General features: G+C 37.7%; 1 protein-coding gene and 1 long non-coding RNA gene across 4 annotated transcripts in view; one reads left to right on the top strand and one right to left on the bottom strand.

Moving 5' to 3' along the window:
* LOC117419801 (transcription factor IIIB 90 kDa subunit-like) overlaps nt 1-25,203 on the top strand; it is an 80,336-nt gene extending 55,133 nt beyond the window's left edge. For 2 of the 3 annotated variants that reach the window (XM_058988004.1, XM_058988002.1), the window contains 7 exons: nt 6,723-6,784; nt 7,155-7,236; nt 7,349-7,404; nt 7,640-7,899; nt 21,921-21,972; nt 23,681-23,840; nt 24,316-25,203. In XM_058988004.1, coding sequence (XP_058843987.1) covers nt 6,723-6,784; nt 7,155-7,236; nt 7,349-7,404; nt 7,640-7,899; nt 21,921-21,972; nt 23,681-23,840; nt 24,316-24,353 — 710 coding nt within the window. In that variant the 3' untranslated portion in view covers nt 24,354-25,203. The remainder of the gene's footprint in view (nt 1-6,722; nt 6,785-7,154; nt 7,237-7,348; nt 7,405-7,639; nt 7,900-21,920; nt 21,973-23,680; nt 23,841-24,315) is intronic. The other variant, XM_058988003.1, reaches the window with a different exon arrangement.
* Nucleotides 13,928-15,454, bottom strand: LOC131697629 (uncharacterized). The gene is made up of 3 exons (XR_009307416.1): nt 15,167-15,454; nt 14,904-14,980; nt 13,928-14,049 (listed from the first exon to the last, which is right to left on the bottom strand). It is a non-coding gene; the product is annotated as an uncharacterized LOC131697629 (long non-coding RNA).
* Nucleotides 25,204-25,503: the final 300 nt, after the last annotated feature.

Below are 25,503 nucleotides of genomic sequence, written 5' to 3'. Positions count from 1 at the left end.
TTTTATATCTCTTTAGTATATTTTAAAGAGGAGACAATTATCTATTCAGGGATACTACCAAGATATTTAGTGAGCAAGTAGCCCAAGTGAAGTTATCCAGCAACAAACTCCCCATCCCCAGTTGTATTGCTTTCCTAGAAAAAGGAGAGCATTTCAGAGTACCATGTCTTTTCATTGCAAAATATTTTAAAAGAGGAGATCATTATCTATATACCAAGATATTTAGTAGGTAAAGGGTCTGAGAGCGGAAAATGGGTAAATGGGTAAATGTGTAAATGGCGTAACAGATTGAAGAGGAGTACTATGGTTATACAGAACAGATGAAGTACGTACTAAACTGCTGCACCAAAAACTGACATGGTATTTCCACTGTCCACTAGCACCCAGTTCACATGGTATTTCCACTGTCCACTAGCACCCAGTTCACATGGTATTTCCACTGTCCACTAGCACCCAGTTCACATGGTATTTCCACTGTCCACTAGCACCCAGTTCACATGGTATTTCCACTGTCCACTAGCACCCAGTTCACATGGTATTTCCACTGTCCGCTGGCACCCAGTTCACATGGTATTTCCACTGTCCGCTGGCACCCAGTTCACATAGTATTTCTTTTTTGTGTCTTGAATTTGCAGTTAGTGGAGGAATTCTGTAATAATAAAAATCAGAATGCAATTAAAATACAAGTATTTGTTTTTAATAAATGTAACACTCTATTACATGCTTCGAATGGGCCTGTTTAGAGATGTTTTCAGTACGATGGAAACCAACTAGCAAGTTTCAGGTTACACTTACTTTCATTAGCACTCACAAGGATAGAAACGTGACTCCCGGTTTTACAATGAATTTAATAAGACACACCTGAGCTTGTTACCTATTCACTATGGCTAATCAAGCTTGTGGTAAAGCCTGGAATGGGAGAAACTGCTGTGTAATAGGAGTCTTATTTCCATCCCTGACTCGTACTGTATCCTGACTAGTTGAAATGTCTTTCCATGTAGGTCTTTTAATGCAGTGCATAAAGCATAATTTACTAGAAAAGAATGCCTGTGGAGCCATTTGAGGACCAATTTGAAGCCGCTCTGAATGACATTAGTTGCTTTAAATTGAGCTCTGTCCTTTAAGGACCTATAAAGGGCAATTAATGTATGTGCAGTGTCTTCAATACCAGGAATCACAAATGTGTACAAAAACAATTAAGATCATGTTTATAAATTAGACTTAAACTTGGATAGCTAAACTAAAGCATATTTTCTCCAGGGGTGATTTAAATGATCCAGACCATAACGTTTTATAAAAGCACATATATTAATAGATTTAAAACACCCTACCTGCAGTACATTTAGCAAGGGCTATTGAATCTGCTTAAGAGATATTTGGAAGAAGTGTTTAGCTTTTAACAGTGTGGTAGAGAGACAGAAAAACGAGCTGAGATTGAACTGAAGAAAACGGAGCATCTGTCGAGGCATAGATAAAGTGACTGTTTGCTTTTTTAAGTAAGCGAAGCACTAACCTGATGCTGATAGCCGACTTGGAGATCAGAGGCTGTGAGTAAAGTATTTTTTGTGCATCAGAAGCAGCATGTCAGAATTGCAGCATCTGAGGATTGTAGTTGAATACCACTGGAATGCACATAACTTTCCAGCTAGTTCACCATGAAACTATGCAACGCAAAGGGAGGAATTTCAAGCAAGGCACTTCCCATTTAATATCTGGATAGAAAACAGTAATAAATTAACTCCATTAAAAGCCCCAGATCTGAATCATTTGACTCTGCTTCTTGCATAAAGCAAGGCAGGAGGGAACTGAAGTAAAAGTCAGTAAATCCCTTTTTATCTTTAAAACGCTTGAAGAGGGTCGGGATATTGAGTGAAGAGACTTTAGTGATACTAAAGACCATCAGAAGGCTGCTGGGGTATTTTGGTTAGGCCCTCTGGTTATAAGACTTGACTAGGAGGGTGAAAATATAGCGGCTCTTTGTTTTCTTTAATAGCAAATGTTTTGGACAGAGATGTAAAGAGTGCGCTAAACCAAAGAGGCCCCTTTGGTTTTGAAGTTTTAACTGATTCACCTGTACCCTGCAGCGTTGATTTTTTTAGTTTTTTTGTTTCCTTCTTCATCTTTCTAAGGCTTTGAAACACAACACCTGATTGGGACCACATCAAAAACAGATCAGGCTTTTCTGTTCAGAAGTTTTTTAAATCTCACAAGCCATATGCCATCATGTCATTTTAGTTTCAATGGTATGTGTTTGCTCCGTTCTGCTAATTTGTTAAGCAGTAAATGTTGGAGGTGTTATAGTACTGACAAGCTCTTGTTTCTAAGTGAAACTTGATGATAATTGTATTAAAGTGTTTTTTCAAAGAAACACCAGGAGCGTGAAATACTGGAACAGTGATAGGTTTCTCTTGCTTGCTTGTGACAAGGCTTTTCAGAATGTAGTCCATAATAACCTTACAATGAATGGATTTTGTGACTAGCTTCAAGGTGAATATTCTTCTTCTTATTATTATAATAATAATAATAATAATAATTGTGATTAGAAGGTAAAGCTATAGAAAGGGTGTTAATGATTTGTATTATTTGTTTGCTATACAGTGTATAACTATATAATATTATATTATTTAATTTTTTTACTGCACTTTTAAAAACAGACAGTTTAATTGGTGAAAAAGTCCCTAAACATATCATAAAATAATCAGAAGACCCTCCATATAATATGAGAGGAAAATTATACTTTGGAGTGTTAATTATAGTATAAAAACAATTTGTATCTTGCCTTATTTCTCTGTTAACTGAAGTGTTCTAATTGACATAATCCTGTAGAAACTAATCATACCCTTTGACATTTCAAGCCACAGGACAGACACCTGCAACCACAGTGTGCTGCTTTTGTTGGTCAAATTAATTTAAGCTGTGTGTGCAAGGATGTTAACGAGTGCTAATTGTGTAGACCACCCCCACCAGGGACTGAGCACACCACTAAAACATCATCTACAAAGATCATGGTACATGGCAAAAAAACTAAACAACATCATCGTAATGGATGGCTTAGTGGAAGAGGCGAGTCTTGAGGTTCGGAAGACATCCACAAGTTACCCAGTCCTCATTCACATGGTTTATGACATAATTCCCAGCCTGGTACTGTATCTATTATACCCTGTTACAATATGTTTCCTGTATATTTGCATGTAAGCAGTCAAAATATTTATTCTCTCTCTTTAGGTGTCAATTTCTCAGTTGCAAATATTCTACATGAAATGGGTTGCACTTGACAGTTAAACTGTGCACTGTTTGTCCATGTGTTTTAGTAACAGGTTAGAGAAAAAAGAATTGAGAATCGTACTAGGTGCGTAATTCACCCCTAATATGAATATACACTCCGTGCATTGAAATGGCCTCATCCTGAAAGAGCTGGCTCATTGAAACTGGGGAGATTGTGTAATACGGGGATAACATCTGACATGTTTTTGACAGGAGTTTACATTCAGGAAATGCATCTTCTGCTAAGAGATCTCAAAGGTCACCAAATTGATTTTCGGGCTTTTGTTTCACAAGGCTTGCCAGTTCACATGGCCTGTGAGAGTGTTTCAGTCCCCCCTTTGTTACATGGGCACAGCAACAAGCAGTCTGTGAGGGTTGAGTTATTAGCTCGTAGGCCTTGTTTACAGGTTGTGTCATACAGGATTTCAACAGCTACTAATATGGGTTGTCAGAAGAGCAGACCTCAGACATCTGAGGGGGTTGTCAGTTAGAGGAACGTGCTAAAGCAACTGCCCATTTCTTCCATTAAACATATAATACGATTTTAGATTTCATTTCGTTCTTAACTCTTCATTCTTAGTCTGGGTTTATAACATTCCATGAAGTACTTCTATTTAGAGCCAGGTCCGTCCTTGACTAAGTGCACACCCTGCATTAATTCATTCCCTTAACAGAATGCCCCCTGTCTATGACAGCGGCCCCTGCTTAACCTTCTGCACAGTGCACGGGGCAGAACTTTAAAACTGCTTACTGGTAAAACTTTAATGAGACAGAACAGCCAGTAGGAAATGGATGCACTTGACCAAAGATACTTGTTAATATAGAAATACAGTATATGTATGGTTGTTTTTATTTTCCCAAAGTAGCCAGCGTTATACCAATACTGGCAAACATCCTAGTGATGTGCTTGGCTGCACAGGTTGTGTATAGTGAACCGGCTCACATGGATGCAGAACAATCTACTCCTATATAAGCCGTCTGTTTATTCCAAAGGTGGGTGGATTACATACAGTAGCTCGGATGCAGTTACAAAGCTGCACACTTTGTCGGGTTACAGCCTGCTGTATATAACGGTTACAGAGAACCGAACAGTGATCAGGGAAACATGTAACGTGCCTTTCAGTTCTCTGAAATGTGAACTAGCTTGAGAATATTGTACTTCAATTATCTGTATGTGTTCTGGCCAGCTGGAACAGATTTGGACTTTCCCGTAGCAGTGAAAGTCTTTTAACCCTTTCTTGTCACATGTTTATCTCTGTTTGTTTCTGAATTGCAATCTCATTTCTCAGGCCCTGTCTGACACAACACTTAAAGATCCATTGTGCAGGAAATTGTGTGTTGTTTTTTTTTAATGTTATTATGACTGTCAACAAACTTGAAATGCATTATTTTTGGTTTCAACAAAGCGTGTCTGTACAAACCGCTTGTGGTTTTACAGTATACCGTAATTTGAAACTCTGGTTGTAGCTCATGTACAGTGACTGTCTTCTGTGTTGCAGTGACATTGAGGACTTACAGTAGTATGTTCTTGCGTTGTCCATTCTTCAACTCTGACTTATTTTACATGCATGTCCCAAGAGGTCTTTCCCATACCTGTCAAGTTCCAGTGCTTTACAAAGAGCAGACTTGCACAACCATGTAAAAAGCAACATGAATGCATGTGTATACTTGTAGGGAATGTATATTTTTAGATTGTCAGATTCATAGAATAATAAAAAAAAAATTAAAAAAAACCTCTGGAGGCGTTTGTAACACTTCTGTGACACTTTTTTTGACAGATACTTGTCAAAGATGTCATCCTTGGCAGAGATACAGCGCATCTTTTCATATAAAGTTACATTTGACAGATGTTTCTGAGCTTGAGAATGAGGATGATTCAGAACCTTCATATGTGGATGAAGAAGTCACACTGGGGTGTGATAATCTGCACCAGTTTAAACTAAATGTCATCTAGAAGCAAAACCAAAACAAAGAGCAGAGAAATATAAAGTGTCTTGTACTTCATAATCCATGCTTCATAATCCATGCTATTTTATATGTATTGACTTGGGGAAAACTTTAGTGGTTGATCAGTTTATGTCTGTGTGTCATCATGAAGAAATATAAATCCTTTTTGTTTACTTAAGTGCCTTATAAGCCATCTCCTCCAGATCAAACATTTACAGCTGTGATGGCAGGACTACAATCAGACAATAGAAGAGCCTTTTCAAACGGCTTTGATATCAACAGTCCAATAATGAACATCTGTTTAATGGCCGATCAGTAATAGCTGCATTATATTATTGCAATATTTCATCCCTGTCCCCTAAAGCAATAACATGAGCAATTGTAGCTTTGGAGAACCTGTGCAGAATTAATTACCTGCGAAGCTCATTTGCACCAGCAAGTGCATGATTTACCCTGGTTTGAACACAAGGTATATCGAGTGTGGGAGAGCAAGTCTCAGATTTTTAGAAAGAAGTTTCAAACTTCGAATTTAAAGAGGTGAACGGTTGGGGTTGAGTTCTGAATGTTAAATTAAGATTTCAAATCAACATTTTGTGACCAGTTCTTTGGGATATTGTTTTTCTGCATGATCAGTTTATTAATTGACTCACTGATTGGTTGGTAAATCATTTCACCCATAAAACCATGTCAGATGGGATGGGATTTTCAGTAGAGTATTCCATAGCACCATACAAACAGTGTGGTATTCCATAGCACCATACATACAAAAATATTTTTTGTCTTGACCTATATGCAGGGAGATGCCTGGTAATCTGGTACCATAAAATGCTTTAATAATAATAATAATAATAATAATAATAATAATAATAAAACACCCTGTGGTTTATCCCAGAAGGATATACATTAAGTTGATCAAATCAACACCATAGCCCAGTGCAGTAAAAATAATAAACCCGAAATGAGGCAGAAAAACTAACCCTACCATTCTCTGTAGCTTGTGGTTATTGAAGTTGCTCATGAATGATCAATTGAAAGTTGAATTACTGAATATATTTAATCACCAAGCTATTTAGTGGCTGCTTTCACATAAAGACTTTTCATTATTTCCCAGTTATATCCATATTAATGTTTCATGAATAGACCCTTTAGATTTTGCTATGCACTGTAAACCATAGCCTCTTAAATCAAAAGTGATTAGCTATTGCCTCTGAAGTCTAAATCTTGAGGAAATGCTGTTTTAGAGCCTTTATTAAGCCTGCAGGGCCTTTTAATTAAGTAAAGGTATATGCAATAAATGCCATCAAGCAGTTGCTCACATATTAATGGCTCTAAATAACTCTTGCTTCTAGCCTCAAATACATTATTTTCATACATTTAGTTTTTATTAAAAGGTGTTATGTATTGGAATACATTCTCTTTTGTATGCACATGTAATGTAAGCAAGGTTACTGTAAGCTTTAGTATCTACTGTGTGTCTTACTAAACTATATTTCTTTTTTTTTATGCAAAAGAAGAAAATTCTGAAAATGGGGAATTGGATCTGAATGGAATTGATGACAGTGAAATTGAGAGGGTAAGAGTGTGTGTGTGTGTGTGTGTGTGTATATATATATTACAGTATGATACACTTTACTGTCAGAGTGTGCTTTTTTTACCCCACAGGAACAAAAGAGCTTAGAACATATTAGTAACATTAAGTTTACGAACGAGAGGAGACCACAATTCTAATAACAGCTACAATAAGAAAGTAACATGTCATATTTTTGCAAGCGCAGATTTTAGACCAATCCTGTAAAGTGTTACCACTCCTTTGGCAGAGCTTCTGACAGAATATGAGCACATGAATTATAACATGCGTCTCTGTAGCTTGTCTTTTTTTTATAGAATATCCAGTAGTGGGAGCATCGTATATAATTACTGTTTTTTTTTTTTTCCCTCCCTAGTATATCTTAAGTGAAAAAGAAGTCAAAATTAAAACACAGATGTGGATGAAAGAAAATGCTGACTACTTGAAGGATCAGAAGGGTAAGCTGTGTGTGGGGGAATCCCAATCAAGTAGTATAGCATGCACTCATTTATTATTGCAGAATCCCTGTGGGTAGCATTTAAATACTAAATTGTGTTCTCCGTTTCACAGAAAAAGAAGAAAGGATAGCAAAAGAAAAAGAACTTGGGATCTATAAGGAGCAAAAGGTATATTTAGGCAAAAAGTTAAGTTCCGCTTAACAATTACATCCCATATGGCAGCCAACAATATGCGCTGTGCATGACACGATTGGCAGCCCGCACGTCCCAAGTACACAGTGTCATTTATAGCAGACTTTATTAGGAATACCAGTATTGTATCGTGTATGTATATAATAACAAAACATATTGCTTTTTTCTTTCTAATTTTCTTTCTTTTCTTTTTTTTTTTTTTTTTTTTTAGCCTAAGAAGTCATCTAAAAAGCGAGAGCCTATCCGGGCTAGCACAGCAGGTGAAGCCATTGAGAAGATGTTGGAACAGAAGAAGATCTCCAGTAAGATTAATTATGATGTGCTGCGGGACCTGAACAGCAAAGGAAGCAGCTCTCCGACGCAGGACGAGGAAGGCAGTGAGGAGGGCGGCAGTGCGAAGAAGCCGTCAACCAGCAGAAAATCAGCAAACAGCAGGAGCCTGTCCACTCCTGTCAGCAACATGAGGAAGAGGTACAGTACTGTGCTGGTGATCACACTGCAAACATTTCAGAAGGGGGGAGTGGGAAGGGCGTTTTGCCATTATGGCTTGTTTTCATTTCCAGTACCGGGTGGGTTTGTTTTTACAATAAATACACATGGAATAATTGGACCATGATTGCCTTATACAGCAGATATCAGGTTCTAATTTATTATTATTATTATTATTATTTATTTCTTAGCTGACGCCCTTATCCAGGGCGACTTACAATTGTTACAAGATATCACATTATTTTTACATACAATTACCCATTTATACAGTTGGGTTTTTACTGGAGCAATCTAGGTAAAGTACCTTGCTCAAGGGTACAGCAGCAGTGTCCCCACCGGGGATTGAACCCACGACCCTCTGGTCAAGAGTCCAGAGCCCTAACCACTACTCCACACTGCTACCCTTACAGTTGTGAAATAGGAATGGAGAATTTCTTAATAATTATTGAGTATAGGTTTTAATTGATATTTAGCCATGACTTGGGGTTTGCACTGGCACTCCTCAAAAGACACCAATGGGATCTTATAATGTCCAGCGAGTTCATGGGTTATCGAGCTAACCATCTCTTCCGATGGAATGGATTTCCTCCAGCATCATGCCTGGTTGAGTTCCCCTACTCAACCACGCTTTCTGCAGCCTGATTATCCATGGATGACCTCAATCCAGCTCCAAGGTGGTATGCCTGCCCAGTTGTACTGCATCATTTTGTAGCTGTTTGCATTTGCTGTCCACCTGTGTGGCTGGTTGTACCTACTGCATGCATTCTTGTGTCATAAATTTTTTGTGTGCGAGTTTTTTCCAGCTGAAGGCCACTAGATCTTCATGAATTTTTTACAATAAGCTACACTTTGTTTTGTGAGAGAGCCTTAATAGAACTGCCTGATTTTCTGCGGCCATCTGTAAATACAAGCTTAAATGTATTATGGCCACTGATTCCAATGAGTATTAATAGTGGTCATGGTGTTGTCTGTTGCCACCAAATGTCACTGCAGGAACTCCAGTGCATCTTCACAAAACAACCTGAAACTTAAGTCAAATAGAACCAAAGTGGAGGACCTTATTGAAAAGCCTTTTAATCACAAGTTTTATAAGTGAACCAAAATTGCATGACGCTTTGCAGGGATGGAAATACAACTCTCGTTGCATAGTAGTTTTATCCATTCCTGTTTTCCCTATGATTTTAAGATGACACACCTTGAGCTTGTTACGTCAACTCTATGGCTAATCAAGCTTGTGTTAAAACCTGGAATGGGTGAAACTGCTGTGCAATTGGAGTCTTATTACCATCCCTGCTTTGGTAGTGTAGCAATGTATTTGGTTTGCTTTGATGTGGGGGTTGAGGAGGAGTTAGTTGCATAGTGAAGCCTATCAGAGTCTTTTTCCTTCACCTAACAGTAAGGTAATGTTATTCATTAGTTTGAATAAATATAAGGCTACTGAAGTCTCTCTTTCTGCAAGGTTGTCGTTATTGGCCCATTCGCACGTTCTCGCAACATTAATATTTATCACCAGTCGTGTAAGACTGAGCAAAAGATAAGACCCTTGTAACCTCACATCATTTTCTACATGTTGTTAGGCGGGGTTATGATAATATGACATTTCTATGACGGCTCCTTTGGTACTTAAGCATCACAAATACAAGTGACCTGAATTACACCGTAAAAAAGAGCCAGCTTTTCTCAATTTGGTTCCCGTACGACTTCTCTATCATTTGGCCTGTCGGTAATGAAATGAAAATGAGATGACCCTGGTGCGCTAACTCTGAAACAAGCAACCAAAATGATCAAAAACTCTGTTGGAAGAAAAAATTGGCACTCTACCCATTGCTTCTCTTCTTGAGTGGCTTGCAAATACAGTAGCTGCTTAAGAAAATGCTTAATAGGGTAATGTAATAATGCCCCGCCCCCACAGAAATAATTATACGAAAAATAAATATGATATTGCTATATTTGATGTAGTATTTCCTACATTTAAAGCTTGGCCTTGTAGAAGTTCTCTTTCTAGAAAATGTTGTAGTCAAATAAAATATACTAAAGTATTCTAAAGCCCCTAAGACTTTCATTGATGAAATCTTCTCAAGTAAATTCAAAATAATGCAAAAGAGTATTGGATTTCTTGATTTTCAATTTTACACACCATCAACTAAATGTGACAGTAATCATAATATAAAAGTAGATCCAACACTCACTATTTCAGTGTGTGTGTGTTGGAGCCAAAAGTGTTATGGGTTTTACGTTAACAAAATAAATGGGTTTTGGTGGTGTTGCTGGTCATGGTACAGCAGCCCTCCATCAGTTTGTAATGCCTCAGTTCACATGGCTGTTTGTCAGAAGGTTTTGGTAATCCTGTGTTTGCACAAACGTGGCATCGAAACATCCCTTATCTTGAGTTGTGGTTCCAGTTAATAACTTGCCAGTTTATTTTCTTGTCCATCTTTTTCTAAGCTATAGCCATCCTTCCCTGTGATTTAGGAAGGGGTTTACACTGCCTGCTTAATCCTGCTGTGACACCCCCTCCCTGTCCACACAAACCCTTCCTTTACCTCAGCAATTGAACACAAACTGAGTGTTCAAAGATATCCCTGGAGCAATGGCACATAACCCTAAATGTCAGCAATGTTGCTCCAATCAATACAGTGGAAACACAAAATACAAACAATACATTTCTTTTTTGATACTTTTTTTCTGTTGTTGATTCTGCGCTGCTATTTCTTTTAATAATGTTCTGCATATCAAGACCTCCTGTTTTTAGTGTAAGTGCTTGATTGTATTTTAGATATGTAATGTTTTTGCATGTAACCGTAACAACAGAAAAATAGGTGTTGTCCAGAGAAATGGAAAAAGTGAGTCCTGCTGTTCCCATTTTTAAATGCATTGCTTGTGATACTCCACTGGGTTGGTACATCAGAGGGCTTGTTTACTGCAGCAGCAGCACCGCTGACAAGCTCTTCACTGGAGGGGAGCTCTGTTTTTTATGCACATCCAATTATCATCTTTTAGCAACAGAGCCAATTAGCGCCAATTGTGTTTTAAGATCTCAGACTGCTTCCTCCTGGAAGTGTTATTTTCTGCAAGTGCATTTCCCTTTTAATTTCACCATCTCCATTTGATATGAAAGATGATGATTTGCCAAGAAAACAGTCACGCAGCGCTTCCATCTGGTGTGTGTGATTTTTAAAATCATGATTTTGTCTTTTGTGTTTGGATTTGTGGAATTTATTTCATTTAGATTGCAAGCCACCTGTTGTGATTTTTTTTATAAAGCAAGTTTAAGATGCAGTCTTCTGTGCATTTATACAGCAGACCTATCCAGGTGACTTTGTGTGTCACTTCGTCAAGTTTAAATGCAGTGAATAGGAGTAAAGTAGTCTCCTCTTACTCTGGTTAACTGCACAGGTCCTGGTAATGCAGTTAAGTTAAATAATTTGATAGGACATTGATTACTATCTGGCACCCCAGAGCTTGACGCTGTTACAGTATGTGTAAACTTTTTATACATTTTATAGTTTAGACAGTTACACCCTTCTAGAAAAAGCTGTTCTGGGAATAACCACATCTATTTTAATGCTGGTATGTCATTTAGCAGAGGTTGGGAGGAGTTAGACGTAGAATAAATATATACATTAGGCTAAAAACTAGATTATTTTTTGACAACCACCTTTTTACAACATCTTATTGATGTCATTTTGTAGTATGTTTGGCTGGACTTATAAACATTAAAACTAACTTACAGCTCCCTGGTAAAGGGAATAGGCTACCAATGCATGCTGGGCATCTGGTTGTAATTTGCTGTGACCCCTTGTGACACATTTGACTGTTCGGCTTTGACCTTGTAGCACTAACTTAAAATAACTTCTTAAAGTAAATTTAGGCTGAAAATTAAGAGACAATGTGGAACAAATTAGACAATAAACATTATATTTAGTTACAGCGAGTGAGTTAAAATAGCAACAGACCCTCAATCACCAGGCTGTGTGAGTGTGGGAAACTGCCTGAACATTGTAAAATAAATGACTGGAATTTAGCATTTACATATCCGCTCCTTAACATACCAGTTTCATTGTGCAGTGAACTGTTGCATTACCTTTCTGGGAAAACTCTTGCAAAGCTGTCTGCATACATTTTGTATAATTCATGACTGTGTATTTGTGTCTCAAGACACGTGGATCTCTCTTAACCCATATAAATACATCTCTGAACTTGGTGCATAGAAGGTTGATGTGCTTTTAATTTTATTTTTTAAGTTTTAAAATCCGTTTATAAATCAAAATCACTGATGCACCTACTAGGTTACTGAACAACTCTTAATACATACAAGTACTGCTCTTACTGAATGAGCATTTGCATATTCATGAGTGTGACCTGGCACTTTTTATTTCTTTGCTGTAAAGCAAAAGCTCTATCATGTCACTGTTCAAAACCTCTCTGTTTATGCAAGCTTCAGATAAGTTGCTTATGTAACCACATGTCGCCATTTAAAATGAAACGAGGGGCTTTCAAGAGTGTTTTAACTTTGAATCCCTATTCCATTAGGCTTTGTGAGTTATTTGGCTTTAGAAATGGTTGGGGTTCTTACAAGATCTTATACTTTACTCCAAATGAGCGGCTAAACCATGGCCTTGTATTCCTTGTGGACAATATAAAATCTGATGACGTTGTTCCAGGAAGAGCATAGGTATTCCTCTCACTTTACACATTCTTGTGTACATATACATTTTACTGTACAAGCTTTAGGAACCTGGCTTGTACACTACTTTAAAGTCAATTTTAGTAAACTTGTAGTCCCGACCTCTATAAAATTTGTACTTCAGTGACGGTTAAATGCATGTGACGCATATCTGATTATTTCATTTTGGCCCCTTCCAACCCTTGTCAGTTTTTCAGGGAACACAAAAAAGATTCAATATCAAAAATACATATCTGAAAGGACTGTGTTTTAAAATAAGTAGGCTTCCGTTTAGATGTACTGTATTGGTTTTGTTGGTACAGTACTATATTTAATTCAGAAAGATATGATTCTGAAAATATCACTTGCCAGAACTAAAGAGACCACACGTTAACTGTAATACAGTACATACTTTTAAATCCGGTAGGTGGTATGTAAAATTTCTCATTAACGACCTAACAGCAAAATAAAATCTAAATGTCACCCATGCACAGAACTGCGTAATATGTAAAAGGCAATGCAATTTAGCAAAAGATAAAAAAAAAAAAAAATAACTAAAAAAACAACACAGTTTCCAGAATTAAAACAGTATCCCAAGTCAGTATTCAAATTTGCAGAATATAGTGCTCGATAAGGCCCTAATGTCACAGTTCACTTGCAAATGAAAATGCACAAAAGCAACAAAAGATCACAGATAAAAAAATAATAAATAAAAAAATATTGCCGTATCTCAAACTGTTTTAATGATTAACTGTTACATTACCCTAGCTTGTCTCGTTTGCTTTGTTTTGGCTGCATTTTCGTCAGGTGAAACTGGAGGAAGCGCTGTGTAACTGCACAATACAAGACAGACTGATTTGGCATTAGAGAGAATGAAAAAAAACCAGGATGTGACAGATATTCAGATAAATTATAACATTGAAGTGATGGGCTTTTTATCAGAAAATTGGTGATGGAGTTGGAAATCGCATGTGACGGGTAAGTGCATTACTTTGTTACATATATATATATAATGGGGATTGATTTTATTCTTAATACAAGGGCATCTGGGTGTATCTGGGTAGTGGATATCCAAGTGTGTGTGTGTGTGTATGAGCTGCTAAACAGCTTAACAATTTGCCAGCGGTGCTGCTCAGAAAATGTTCTGTTCTAGGCTGCTATGCAAAGACATTGTAACAGGGCAGTCATCTATTGCATAAGGAGGTTATCTCTAATCTTCTGTGGGTTGTTGAGCCAGCAGTCCTACAGATGTAGCTGACAGCTGCAGCGTCCCAGAGCTAAGCAAAGGGTGCCCTTCACAAGTTCATTTAAAGGTTTTGCAGGAACAGTAAATGCGTCCTATTTATTTGCAGCACTTCTACTAGTTCACCCCTGAATCAACACAGCTTTTCAGTGGCTTGTGCCATATCCCGACTTTAAAGTGGATTCTTGCATCCTTTCAGCATTCTGTCTGCCATTCTTTGTCCCTGAAGTGATAGAGAATAAAAAAAGCCTTAATATTGTATGTGTGTCTCTTATTATTTAACGGTTACTGTTTCATCCATGGCAAGTTGTGATAAGGAATACATCTGTTTTAAAATGTGAATAACTTCAAAATGAGTGCTGTCTCATTGTAGGTCAGACCTAGTGGCTACTCAAGCCTGACCTTAAAAGGGGTTATGAAAGTGACATGGGAGGATAACAGCTCCCCCCTGCCCAAAGCCCTATTGTTTTGTAGTGATTTATCAGAGCACTGTTGCCAGCCTCTCTTCAGGTCACCCCTTGTCTGACTAATCGGGAGCCTGCCCCTGCTGACGCAAACAATACAGTGGCATCTATCTGTTTTCATGTAGGTCAGACTGCGTGGCTGCAACATTTTAAGAGAGGCACACTTTGAAAAAGACATGGGCTAAAACTGCAGGGAGCCGGACATGTCTATGAATCACCAGGCTGTACTTTTAGTGATAAATTTGCAGTTTTAATATTAGATTCTACAAGCGCTTTTGAACACCAAAATATAAATCCGTGCACTCTCTTTTTTTTATTACAAATTAAAGCATTTCGTAAGAGAACAAAATATGTTTTGTATTTTATAAAACTGGATATGCATCAGCAAGCTAGGAGGGGCTTGGGACAGGCTCTGGAATGGTAGTTGCTACCAAGTAATGTGAATTTAAAAAAATAAAAATTGCATTGGAATTCTGAAGCTTTCCAAACCTATCCGCTACATAACATCAGGGGAAATGGGGGGGACACTGGCTGTTAAGAGTGAGGGCACTGATACAGAATACAATTATACTGCTGCAATTTGAGAGACTGACTGCAGAGTCAGTGCCCTTACCCTGGCCTCGCTGTGTGATAGAAATCAATCAAGGAATATGCTTCATTTCTCCAGTTAGGTTGTTGAGAAAACAGGAACTGAAATGTGGAAAGAGAGAGAAGGAAAGTACATCATTATGCTACCCTGTCAATCGGTTACATTGAACCAGACACCATTAAATAAAATAAACAAGGATTTTTAAATCAATGGAACAAAAGCACAGCAATTTAGGTAACTACTATGTAAATACACAGTAATTAGAGACATTTAATGTAAAGTGTTACCTGCTTTTTGAAGTCGGGTGGGTGCATGTCTTGGCGGTACAGGCTTACAGTAGTCTGATGCTGATGACTTTGATATACATTTTCAAAGAATGTCCCTGAAGTAATACAAAACGTAAACATTACAGACTGGATGTAATATTTCTGTATGTTCACAACACTGTTATAAAAAATAAGAGAGAGACGCTTTAAAATATGAAAATATTGCCCGCTAGGGGTGGCTTCATTACCAGCAGTACTTGGTTATAGTTGTAATTTCAAAGCTGCCTTCTCTTTCTGTCACCTGGCTGATCTGTCACAGACTGAGGCTATCCTATTAACATCAGAGAGCTTGAATCTTAATAATCCTTTGGGGTTTATTGGGGTCCATGGAAAAGCAAGCTCCAAAGCCTTGGCATCGAAATCGTTTGATGTATTAAAGTGGAATGCCCTTGTTCAACATTTTAATTTGCTTCATTATCAAATATTAGGCACCTATTAATGGCATCGTTTCTTGTCACACTTCAAGCTTGACAATCTGCACAAAAAAATGCATATGTAGAATAGCTGGTGTTCATCACATGCAGAGATAGTTTTAATGTAAAGCTGCTAAAATTGGTAGCGCTTTTTGAGTGGCCCTTTCTGAAACTGTTCTCAATCCAGTACTGGTGGCACACTAATACAAGTTTTCACAGGGCGCGGGAGAAACAGTATGAGTATTTGGGCTTTCTGCCAAGTTGAGATTCGTTGCATAAATGGGAAACTCAGCTGTCTTAAACTATTATTACAGTACATACCCTTAACATGAGTTGCAAGCCCAATTAGTGCATTCTCAATTCCGTGTTTAATCAAGAAGTTTCACATGGTCTCCATCTAGCAACAGAACAACATCTGTTGAGTACAGCAGCAGCAGCAGCTTAGTATGGAAGGAGCTGTGCAAGTGAAATACTTGTTCCATACTGTCCCCTTTCTGAAAGGAGATTTCACTATGGCTCGTCTATAAGCAACCACTGGTCAGCTATTAAGCTTACTGATGTTTTGTAAAATGTAAATAAGAGACCTGTCACCTAGGGAGGTTCCTAAAGAAATGGATGGTCATGTATCTAAACTGCAAGTGACTGAGGAAACAAGGACTGCATGTGTTCTGGAATAACATTAATCTAATGATACAGCATTTCATCTGAACAAGGCAGCCATGCTGGAACATATTTAAATTTTTAGTTGGTTTGACCTTCTTGTCAGAGTGGTTTAGATGTCTTGTTGGATTGACAGAATTGTTTTGTGTGGCACTAACAGGGCTTTCCTGCCTTAAGCCCCTTTAAGCCTGGGTTTCCTTGAACTGCAATTTGCTTCATGGTAATACTGACTGATCTGGGCAATGAGTAAATAATCCATAGTTATCGCTTTTATTCGTTTCTGTGAGGAGCAATCTTAGGAAGCAGAAAAATGCTCTCCGTTTGTCAGGGATCCCAAAGTTATTGACAACAACAGTGCCTGTGATTTGATTGGAAGTGGCAGATTTATTTCGGCATGAACTATTTCCATTAGCAGTTCCATCAACCATCTGGCTCAGAGACACGTGCAGCGCTAGACGGACCGGGAACTCGTTAAAGAATTACAAGACTTCTTAGGGCTTCTTTCCACTGCCCAGATGAGACAGGAAATTGTTGGTTTCAGTACCCTGCCTGGTTTACTGTACTGTGAAATTATTGACATCACTCCTGGAATTGTTCTTAACTTCAGTTATTTACAGAACTGCTTTCTAGACATGGTAGTTTGAGGTAGAAAACAAATGTGATTTAATCAAGAAATAATGAACGTTTTTCACATTTTCCTTTTTTGATGTTTTAAGCTTAAATGTATCCATCCACACAAACAGATCGGCCATTGATCTCAAAGTAAGATTTGAGCAGGTTGTTTATTAAAAGATGTAGGCTAAGGTTTAATCTATTTGTTTTTAATTATATTTTCTCTTCTACAATGTGTTCCACGCTTTGTAGCTACAGTATTGCATTTTAAAGATGCTTATTATATAAGTAGACCTCTTTATAATGACCACATGCGTTGTGTATAGACTGGTCTTTTACAGATGATTTCACTTGGAGCACGTACGCACATGGTGATTTATCAGAGTGCTCACTATAGACAGGTTGCCCTGAATTATTTTCGTATTTTCAATTTTGTTTGGGGCTGTCACTTATTGAATTTTTTTAGCCCAAAGCTCACTCAGGAAGAGTGACAGGCAGAGTTCATGTTTGTGGTCTAAGTTTATCATCCTTTGCAAGAGGCTGTGCGTTTAACAAGACACTGTTGCCTTGGCTGGATCGAAAACTAGTGCAAAAAGACTGATTGTAACCTTGAAAACCCCCTTCACTTGTCTAGACGTGCTGTTCTATTACTTCTATTAGGACAAGGCTTTGGGTGGGTGGAGGTGGGGGGGGGGGGGGTGTATAGGCAGTGGAAATAGCAGCCATTCATAATGATCTAACCACAGAAAACACTTTAAACACTGCCAACCATTTTATTATTTCATCAACCCCCCCCAAAGAAAGCGTTTATTTGTGGACAGAAATGTGAATTTCTAAAGCAGCTCGATGCACAGCATTAAGCAAGTGTTTTTAAAACTGTCTGCAGCAGGGAAAAAAAAAATGAAGACGCTAATTAGGACTGATTTATGAACTTTGGGGGAAAATTGAGATTTGCAGTGTAACAGCAGTGAAAATGTGTAACTCTGGCTAAATCAAATGAGCACATTAGAGGGCTGACATTAAGAGAGGTTGAAGAGCTACTTATAGAGGAGACATTTTGCCTGGATGCGGAAATCTCCATTTAACCTGCTGTGATGGAGGTCGACCATTCAAACCAATATATAGAAATAAATTGTAGCCACTTGTAAAATTCACATATGTTGTTGCTGGCTTGGTTTACTCAAGCATATAGATGCCTGGACCCTGAAGATGGGATTCCCACATGACATGTAGCTGTCATCTGTCTGCAGAATGCCCCCTAGACCTTTATACTCACTGGTGTTTCTCTGTTATGTTGGCTTATTTGTGACTTCTTTTTATTTTTCAGGCAATAATGCCAGGGTGTTCTGTGTTTGGCTTTGGGAGATGTAGTTCATTCAATTTCTGCTTTCTGTCAGGTTTTCCTCGGGTGCTGATTTGGAGATAATGGATAGCTAAAGCGCATGCTGTTTTAAGAGTAAGAGACTTTCCACAGTTAAACCAAAGCAGGAGAGTTTCAAACTATAGCTGGCTTATGACAGTCCTCTACTGTGCAGGTATATATGTTTTGTGTGTGTCTGTGTTGTAAGTATCAAGGGTTTAATGCAGTACAGTGCATAACACGTGGCTAATTTGAATGTAAAGTGTATCGTCAGATCACACACCAAATACTGCTTTTACTTTAATGCACAGAATGCCGACTACCTGACATGTACAGGTAACTTACACAAGCAAACTAGCAATTCAAAATAATGTTGTTTTTTTTTAGCCATTTAAAAAAATAATAATACCAATAGATCAGTTTTGATTGAACAGTGCTTGAAATATTTTCACAGAAGCTACAGTTGTTTAAGTGTTTTCTTGTGTTCGGTAGAGACACAGTAGAAGTGGGAATTGCAGCAATACTCCTGTTGGCTTCAAAGTGGAATTTGATGCTGCCAGGTTTATGCAGTCCCGTGGTGCAGCGTGGCTGTTAAAGAAACGGAGGCAGGGTGTGATTGAAGCGATGCTGCTGAGGCACAGTTAAGTGTTCCAGGGACCACTAGCAAGGAGAGGGCTTTTAGTACAAGTGTGTTTAAAACATGCACATCTCGGAGGAACCAACACCATCTGGGGCATAAAAGGGCATCTTCACCATTTAGAATCCTACAGCACTGTACAGCATGACTGAAACAGCATGCACATGAACATAGATTCATCTTGTATAAACTTGATACAATATGAGGACTAAGAACTAATAATGTTGAGGTAACTATAAACGAGATACTCTTCATACTAGAGACAGACATTAAAACCAAACTGCCCCACCCCCCTGTAAATGAGGCCTTGGTCTCAATTGATAAATCTCCTGGTAAACAATAAATTATTAAATAAATAAATAAATAATGGTATTTAATCTTTGGCATGTTCTCTTGGAGCAATCCATACAAGTGCTTAACCAGAAGAAGTTATACAATAAGATATTACTTCCCGAGCTATCCACCTTGATAACTGAATTGATCACCTTCAGCCTTCTTTTCAGATTGTAAAGCTTCAGCACTGAAGAAAAGATTAGACCAGATAGACCTGCAGCAACTGTCTGGTATTGTGCAATCAGAAACTGACCAGCCCATTTGGGGGGGTGCAGGTGCTTTAGTGTGGTGGGGTCACTGGTTTGATCCTTAGCAGGGGTTAGAGAAAGCTGAGGCGTCGGTCAAAAATGCCTAATTAATCCCATAAATACAGCTGGTGAAGAGACAGGAGCCGGCTGCAAAATAAACCCATTGAAACACAGCATGAAAAACAGAGCTGCCGAGCAACTGCATGACAGTGTAGGAGGAGAACGTATAAAATATCATTTAAAATTGACTTCTAATATATGAATTATCGATATAATAAAAGTCGGTCACATGCGAGTTTGATTTTTAAATTAAGGAACATATTTAGCAGCTGGTTGCCGTATGTAATATATAATAATGATGATTTAGATTTCTCTTCGCTTTTGCAAATGAATGCGTATTAAAAGCATGTGTAGTGTTGCGCTCCAAAGCAAACTCTGCCCCTGTGTTTAATGTTGCTTGCTGTGGCATTATAATGATCATCATCAGACAGTTTTAATAGTACTTTACTTTAGACCAGAAGGTCCAACCCTGGCAGATGCGAGCCACAATAATGCACAATAATGCCAGCTCACTAATGATTTTATAGTGATGCTGCTGTGAAAGGGAATGCCCCTGTAGAGATGTATTACACTGAATTCTTGTAGGAGAGGCATCTGTGAAGAGACGCTTCTTCACACAGAGTGGTGAGGGGATGGGTGGGTTACCTAATCATTTTGAGGAAGGGTCACTTGGCCTCCTGTCGTTAATTTTGTCTTCTGTTCTTATGATGTAAGAAAACAAATGTTTTTGTTTGTTTTTGGGGTTCATAACAAAAAAGCAGGGATTGCTTTATATGTGGATTAAATAAAATGTGAGAGAAAGTCTCTATCAACATATAACATTGATGTGAGACTTTGAGCTTGAGTCTCAAAGCTATTTAGTCCAAATCATCATCGGCAAATGTTCTTTAGAAAGTAAAAATCCACCCAGTAAAGTTACCAAACCAGAATAAAACGACATTTCACTCAAGGGCTTACAAGCCGTCTGAATTGGTTTCCTACTCTATTACAATTGAATTATTTTCCTTTCAGAATAAAATGGCGCTAATGATGGTTTGGAGTAAGTAGCTTTGAGAATCTAGTTCCTTTGTGTCAAAATGTATTACCTAGTCTTTTTAGCACAACTATACAGTTTCTGTATTATTTGATGTGCCGGTACTCATTTGAATATGTAGCTCTACTGTAGAGATTCTACAGCAAATGAAGAAATAAAAGCGCTCATTTGCATGAAGAACGTCGATCAGAAACACATTTCTTTACTGGTTTTATAAAAAAAATAAAGTGTACTGCTAATTCGAGAGAGGCAGTTACTAGAATTAAACATCTGTTTTAACATGAGAAAGATTTTGTATACAGAGGGTGTAAACACTGTTTTCTGAAGGCCACAGTACTGTACAGCATGCTGCTTCTTATCCCAGGAGTCCTTGTTTTATTTTTTTCCATTCACCAGAACTGGACCGATAAAAGGAGGACTGGTACATCCTCCCTTTGTCATGCTGCTCACTTGTGCATTAACACGCAGACACACCCCAGCCCATAGGATAACAGCTGTGACCCTAATGATGGCATGGTGAGATGCTTTGACTTTCACTAGCCAGACAGCGGAATGGGCATGGAGGTTGTGCTGCTGTTGATGCTCCATATGGCAGGAGTGGCAGCAGCTGCTCTCTGAATGAAGGCAGGGGCAGCAGTGCACCAGTGGAGTCAGACTGCTGGCTGGGAAGAGTCCGTTTTGCAGTTGAAAGAAAGATTCACCCAAGAGGCTGGAAGCTAATTCATGCCATTCTGAAATATCCAGAGGCACTAACCAGTTCTAAAGACAACGATAGGCCATTTATTTATATTCAATGTGTACCTTAAATGAAAAAATGCTGTAGTACTTTGCATAACCTCAAGTGTATCTTCTGTAATGCTACTCAAAGCACCGACTGTTTCAAGTATTTTCTATGTGTCTTTATTGGTATTGGCCGTTTCATTTTCATTTAGTTTTCCCGCAAAACTCACAACTAGACCACATGGCTTCGGAGAACAATTAGCGTTATCTGTCACTTATAAAGCATGATCGCTGCAAAAATAAACACAGAAAATTTTGGAAAATTTTTTTTGGAAAATTGGGCAGTTTTTAATTAGAAAATGTTCCGCTTAAGCCTAATTGACCGTTAAATTAGGTTTTAACTCGGCTGCGTTTGAACTGAAAATCGATTCTCTATCAAATGTATCTTTGGGTAAAACATTGAGCCTCAGATTCTAAGATTTAAGTAAAAAAAAAAAAGGCAAAGAGAATCGATTTTGTCATCTTCAGTTGGTTAAATGTATTCTTCCTAATATTTATTATTGACTGTTCAACTATTTTGGATCTGAAAAGGCTAAAATAAAATAGTCTTCTTTTTTTAAAACTTTTTTTTTTGTCTAGGTTACGGCCATTAATTTCGACTCAACCCACCAAGAAGCTTGCAACTGAACAGGTAAACCAACTTTTCAGCCTACTGTTAATTGCCATTTTGCTCTACCATTGAGTTAATTGAAACAGCAGTTTGATTTCTCTGTTCTCATTTAACATAGGGCTAGACAACTTGCAGCTTCAGAATTTCAATTCTAAGCCTCCTGCTGTAAACCTTTAAACATACAGTAATAGAGGCTGTACTAAAGATACATTTCACTACAAAGTGCTACATTTCAGTGGCTGCTTCATGCATAGTGGAGTTAAAATTGTAATAACCAAAGTGCTTTCACACTGTCATGTTATTTAAAAAACAAAGGCTTTGCAATAATGGCATGGCACAGTGGTTTAATGTCAGCTTTATTCTTGGCAGTCAATTTAATCTGACAGGCTGTATTATTAAGATGTACATTTTACATTGGATGTATCTTGGAAAAGTAGGCTATAAAATGTTAAACAGTAGGATATTAAAATGATTTTTTTTTTTCCTGAATTGTACTTTATCTTGGCATCTATGTTTTTGAAGTTATTGATTAATTATTTCGCCAAAATCAATTACAAAAACCTATTGCCAGGATTTTAAGTTAATAAAAAGGTACCCACTACTTCCTGGGGACCATGGGTAAGGATTTTGGAAGTAGTGTTTTGGAAATAAATATTCTTCTGAAACAGTTTGTGTTTGATTATTAACAGAGACTTGAGATTTTTGACACGTGTGTGTGAGGTCAAGCAGTTGATCACTAGGCAACACCTAACCAACTCCTGCTGGTGTATAATTGGCTAGAGCTGAATGAAAGACTGATAAGTCTTTGACATGTGACTCAGCCTGGCCCCTCGCTGGCAAATTAATCGGGCTGCTTTTTCCATCCGTCTGACATGACATTTAGATAATTTTCAATCCTAAAAAAGAAAAGGTAACTCTAATTTGAACAGATGGAGACTTCCAGATTAACATTTAAAATAAACAGTTGCTTGTTAATTATATTTAAATATTGATACAAAAGAAAATGGTTGTATATCCCGTGTGGACAGCCAAACCAAATGTTACTTTTGAAGATTGTTACTAATGTATTGTATATTTTAAACACAGTATACAGGGCGCCCCATAAGTCAGGAATAATAGACAATATCATTATATATTATGCCAAAAAGGATGCGCTCTGTTAAATCGGACAGCCAGACCCCATTGACCATCTGCTCTATACATCAAAATTATGTGAATTTGATCATCTTTGTTTAAATAAATGTCACACCTGAATGAAATAGAGAGCCAACGGATATTAACAATTATGCCTATGATGTCTTATGGGACATCCTGTATAAATGATATGATTGTTAGGTAGTGTATGTTTCTGTGCAGCTACTCTTGTTCCATCAGGCTACGTTTTCTAAAGGCTTCTTCCAAATGGCTTTAAATGTACTTTTGCAAAACCTTAATACAATACATCATTGCTTTTTAAAAACAGTTGGATAGCTAGTCTTTAGAAAATATATGTAATTTTTTTCAATGCTTCGTGATTGCTCATTATTCACACTTCTCTCATTTGTCCAACTGTGACAGTCTGGAAATACTCCTAATAATTAGGAGCTCATTCTATTATTAGTGTCGAGACTTTTTCGAAAAAGTAAAGATTAGTCTGATTCTACTTTTTTCCTTTTTTTTTTTTGTATAATCTTTTTATTTAATCACTGGCCTTGTGAATTAACCAACACGAAATGCGATATGCTTGCAGGGATTTGGCTCCACTTCTTCATCTGATCCTTCAGACTCCTCCAAGCCTGTGGTGGTAGAAAGCGGCCCTGTCTTATACAACAACGAGGATGATGCCGAGGAGGAAGAGGAGGAGGAGGAAGAGCCCTGCGTTAGTGCCATGCTGCTCATAGGAGGAAACGGTAGGTGAATATATAATCAGAACAGTCTCCTTTGTGAAAGCCTGTCCAGCTTGCAGGTTGTTTTTTTTTGTACCTCGTCTCATCCTTTTAAGAGCGTGGCTCCTACATAGCTTCTGCCTAACAGTTCCAACCACCTGACTGCTGCAGATGTGTAGCAACTCGTTATGTGCATAATTGGCCATTAAACTTGTATCACTTTTTTTTTTTTTTTTTTTTTTAAATGCCGTAAACTAAAAATCTACTTTAGAAACAGAAATAAGAAATCCACTGATTCATAATGTAGCAAAGTGCCACGAGTGATTGATAACGGGTGAAGAAAAAGAGACTTCTTGAATGTAACACTTTCCTCAGTCTCTCAGTTGACGTGACAAGGTCACATTCCAGAATGGCAGCTCCTGACAGCTCTTAAGAAACTGAATGAAGCTGTAATTGCAGTTTTTTCAACCCGTATATCAACTACTTGTTTCGTTTTCAGATTATGGCTGTGATGTGGATGACGACGATGGATATTAACATCTGTTAGTTTACTGTGGACTGATAAGATATGCTGCTGCCTGTCAAAAGGTGTATCCTGACCTTGAAAGAATAAGCACTGACAAGCTGATGGGACCTTTCATATGAAACACAATAGATTTATTGCCTTTCTGTGTTTTTAAGGTAATGATTATATCACTTTGGACTTAAAAGGCGAAGACAATTACCCTGACGCTGCATATGACTGTTCCATTGTAATACTGGAAATAAACTGTCTTGCTTAAGTTTAATTAAATGTCACATCTCACAGTTCCCAGTGCAAAGGAAGTGCGCACCTTGGGGGAGATCTTGCTAAAGAAAAAGTACAAACAGGCATAAGAGCCTAATGAAAGCAGAAGCAGATTAGATTCTTCATGAAGCTTACCACCTATATGCAGACAGACTTAATCAGGATAAGGACAAAATATAGCCATGCCTAATTAGTGACCATAAATAAAAGCTTGGTTCGAACAAGGTAATTGAAAACCTATTGTATGATATGTGAATAAATGTCTGTGTAGTGTGTAGGATTTTACTGTTATGAATGAAAGATCAGTGCCACATGGAATGGTGATTCACAAGGACGTAGAAGGACACATGTGTGGACTGGATTGTATTATTTGCAGGAGCTACAGTGAAGGAAAGGAACAATACATTCAAGCACTGTGGGTCTTACCTGGAAAAGCTTTCATCCTTAAAATGATGTAACGGGAGACCGAAAGCCTTTGGAGGGAATTCATTTGTGTGATGTAGCGAAACATGAGTTATAAATGGTGGTTCCATCTGTATAGATATTGTATTTGGGAACTATAATAATCTTGTATCAGATCAGTAAAAGAAAAGCTCTTTATGAGGATGGAGTGTAGTGTGTTTTTTTGTGTATGTATGTATGTATGTATGTGTGTGTGTATATATATATATATATATATATATATATATATATATATATATATTTAAACATTTCCATTCATTTCATTTTTTTATTGTGTATTCTAAATGAATAGGAAGTGTCATCCTGGAGAGAGAAATGGGTCAGATTTATTAGTATTATTATTATTATTATAAATACTTTTTTTAAGTGCTGATTACAATTTGGTTGTTGCAATTGAATCTATCTGTAAAAGTCATTTTGTGCAAAGACTCATTCACA

This window comes from Acipenser ruthenus, chromosome 15 (genome assembly GCF_902713425.1).
Source record: "Acipenser ruthenus chromosome 15, fAciRut3.2 maternal haplotype, whole genome shotgun sequence".
NCBI classification, from domain to species: domain Eukaryota; kingdom Metazoa; phylum Chordata; class Actinopteri; order Acipenseriformes; family Acipenseridae; genus Acipenser; species Acipenser ruthenus.
Note: the sequence above shows the minus strand (reverse complement) of the source record. Positions and strands in the feature narration are given on the sequence as shown.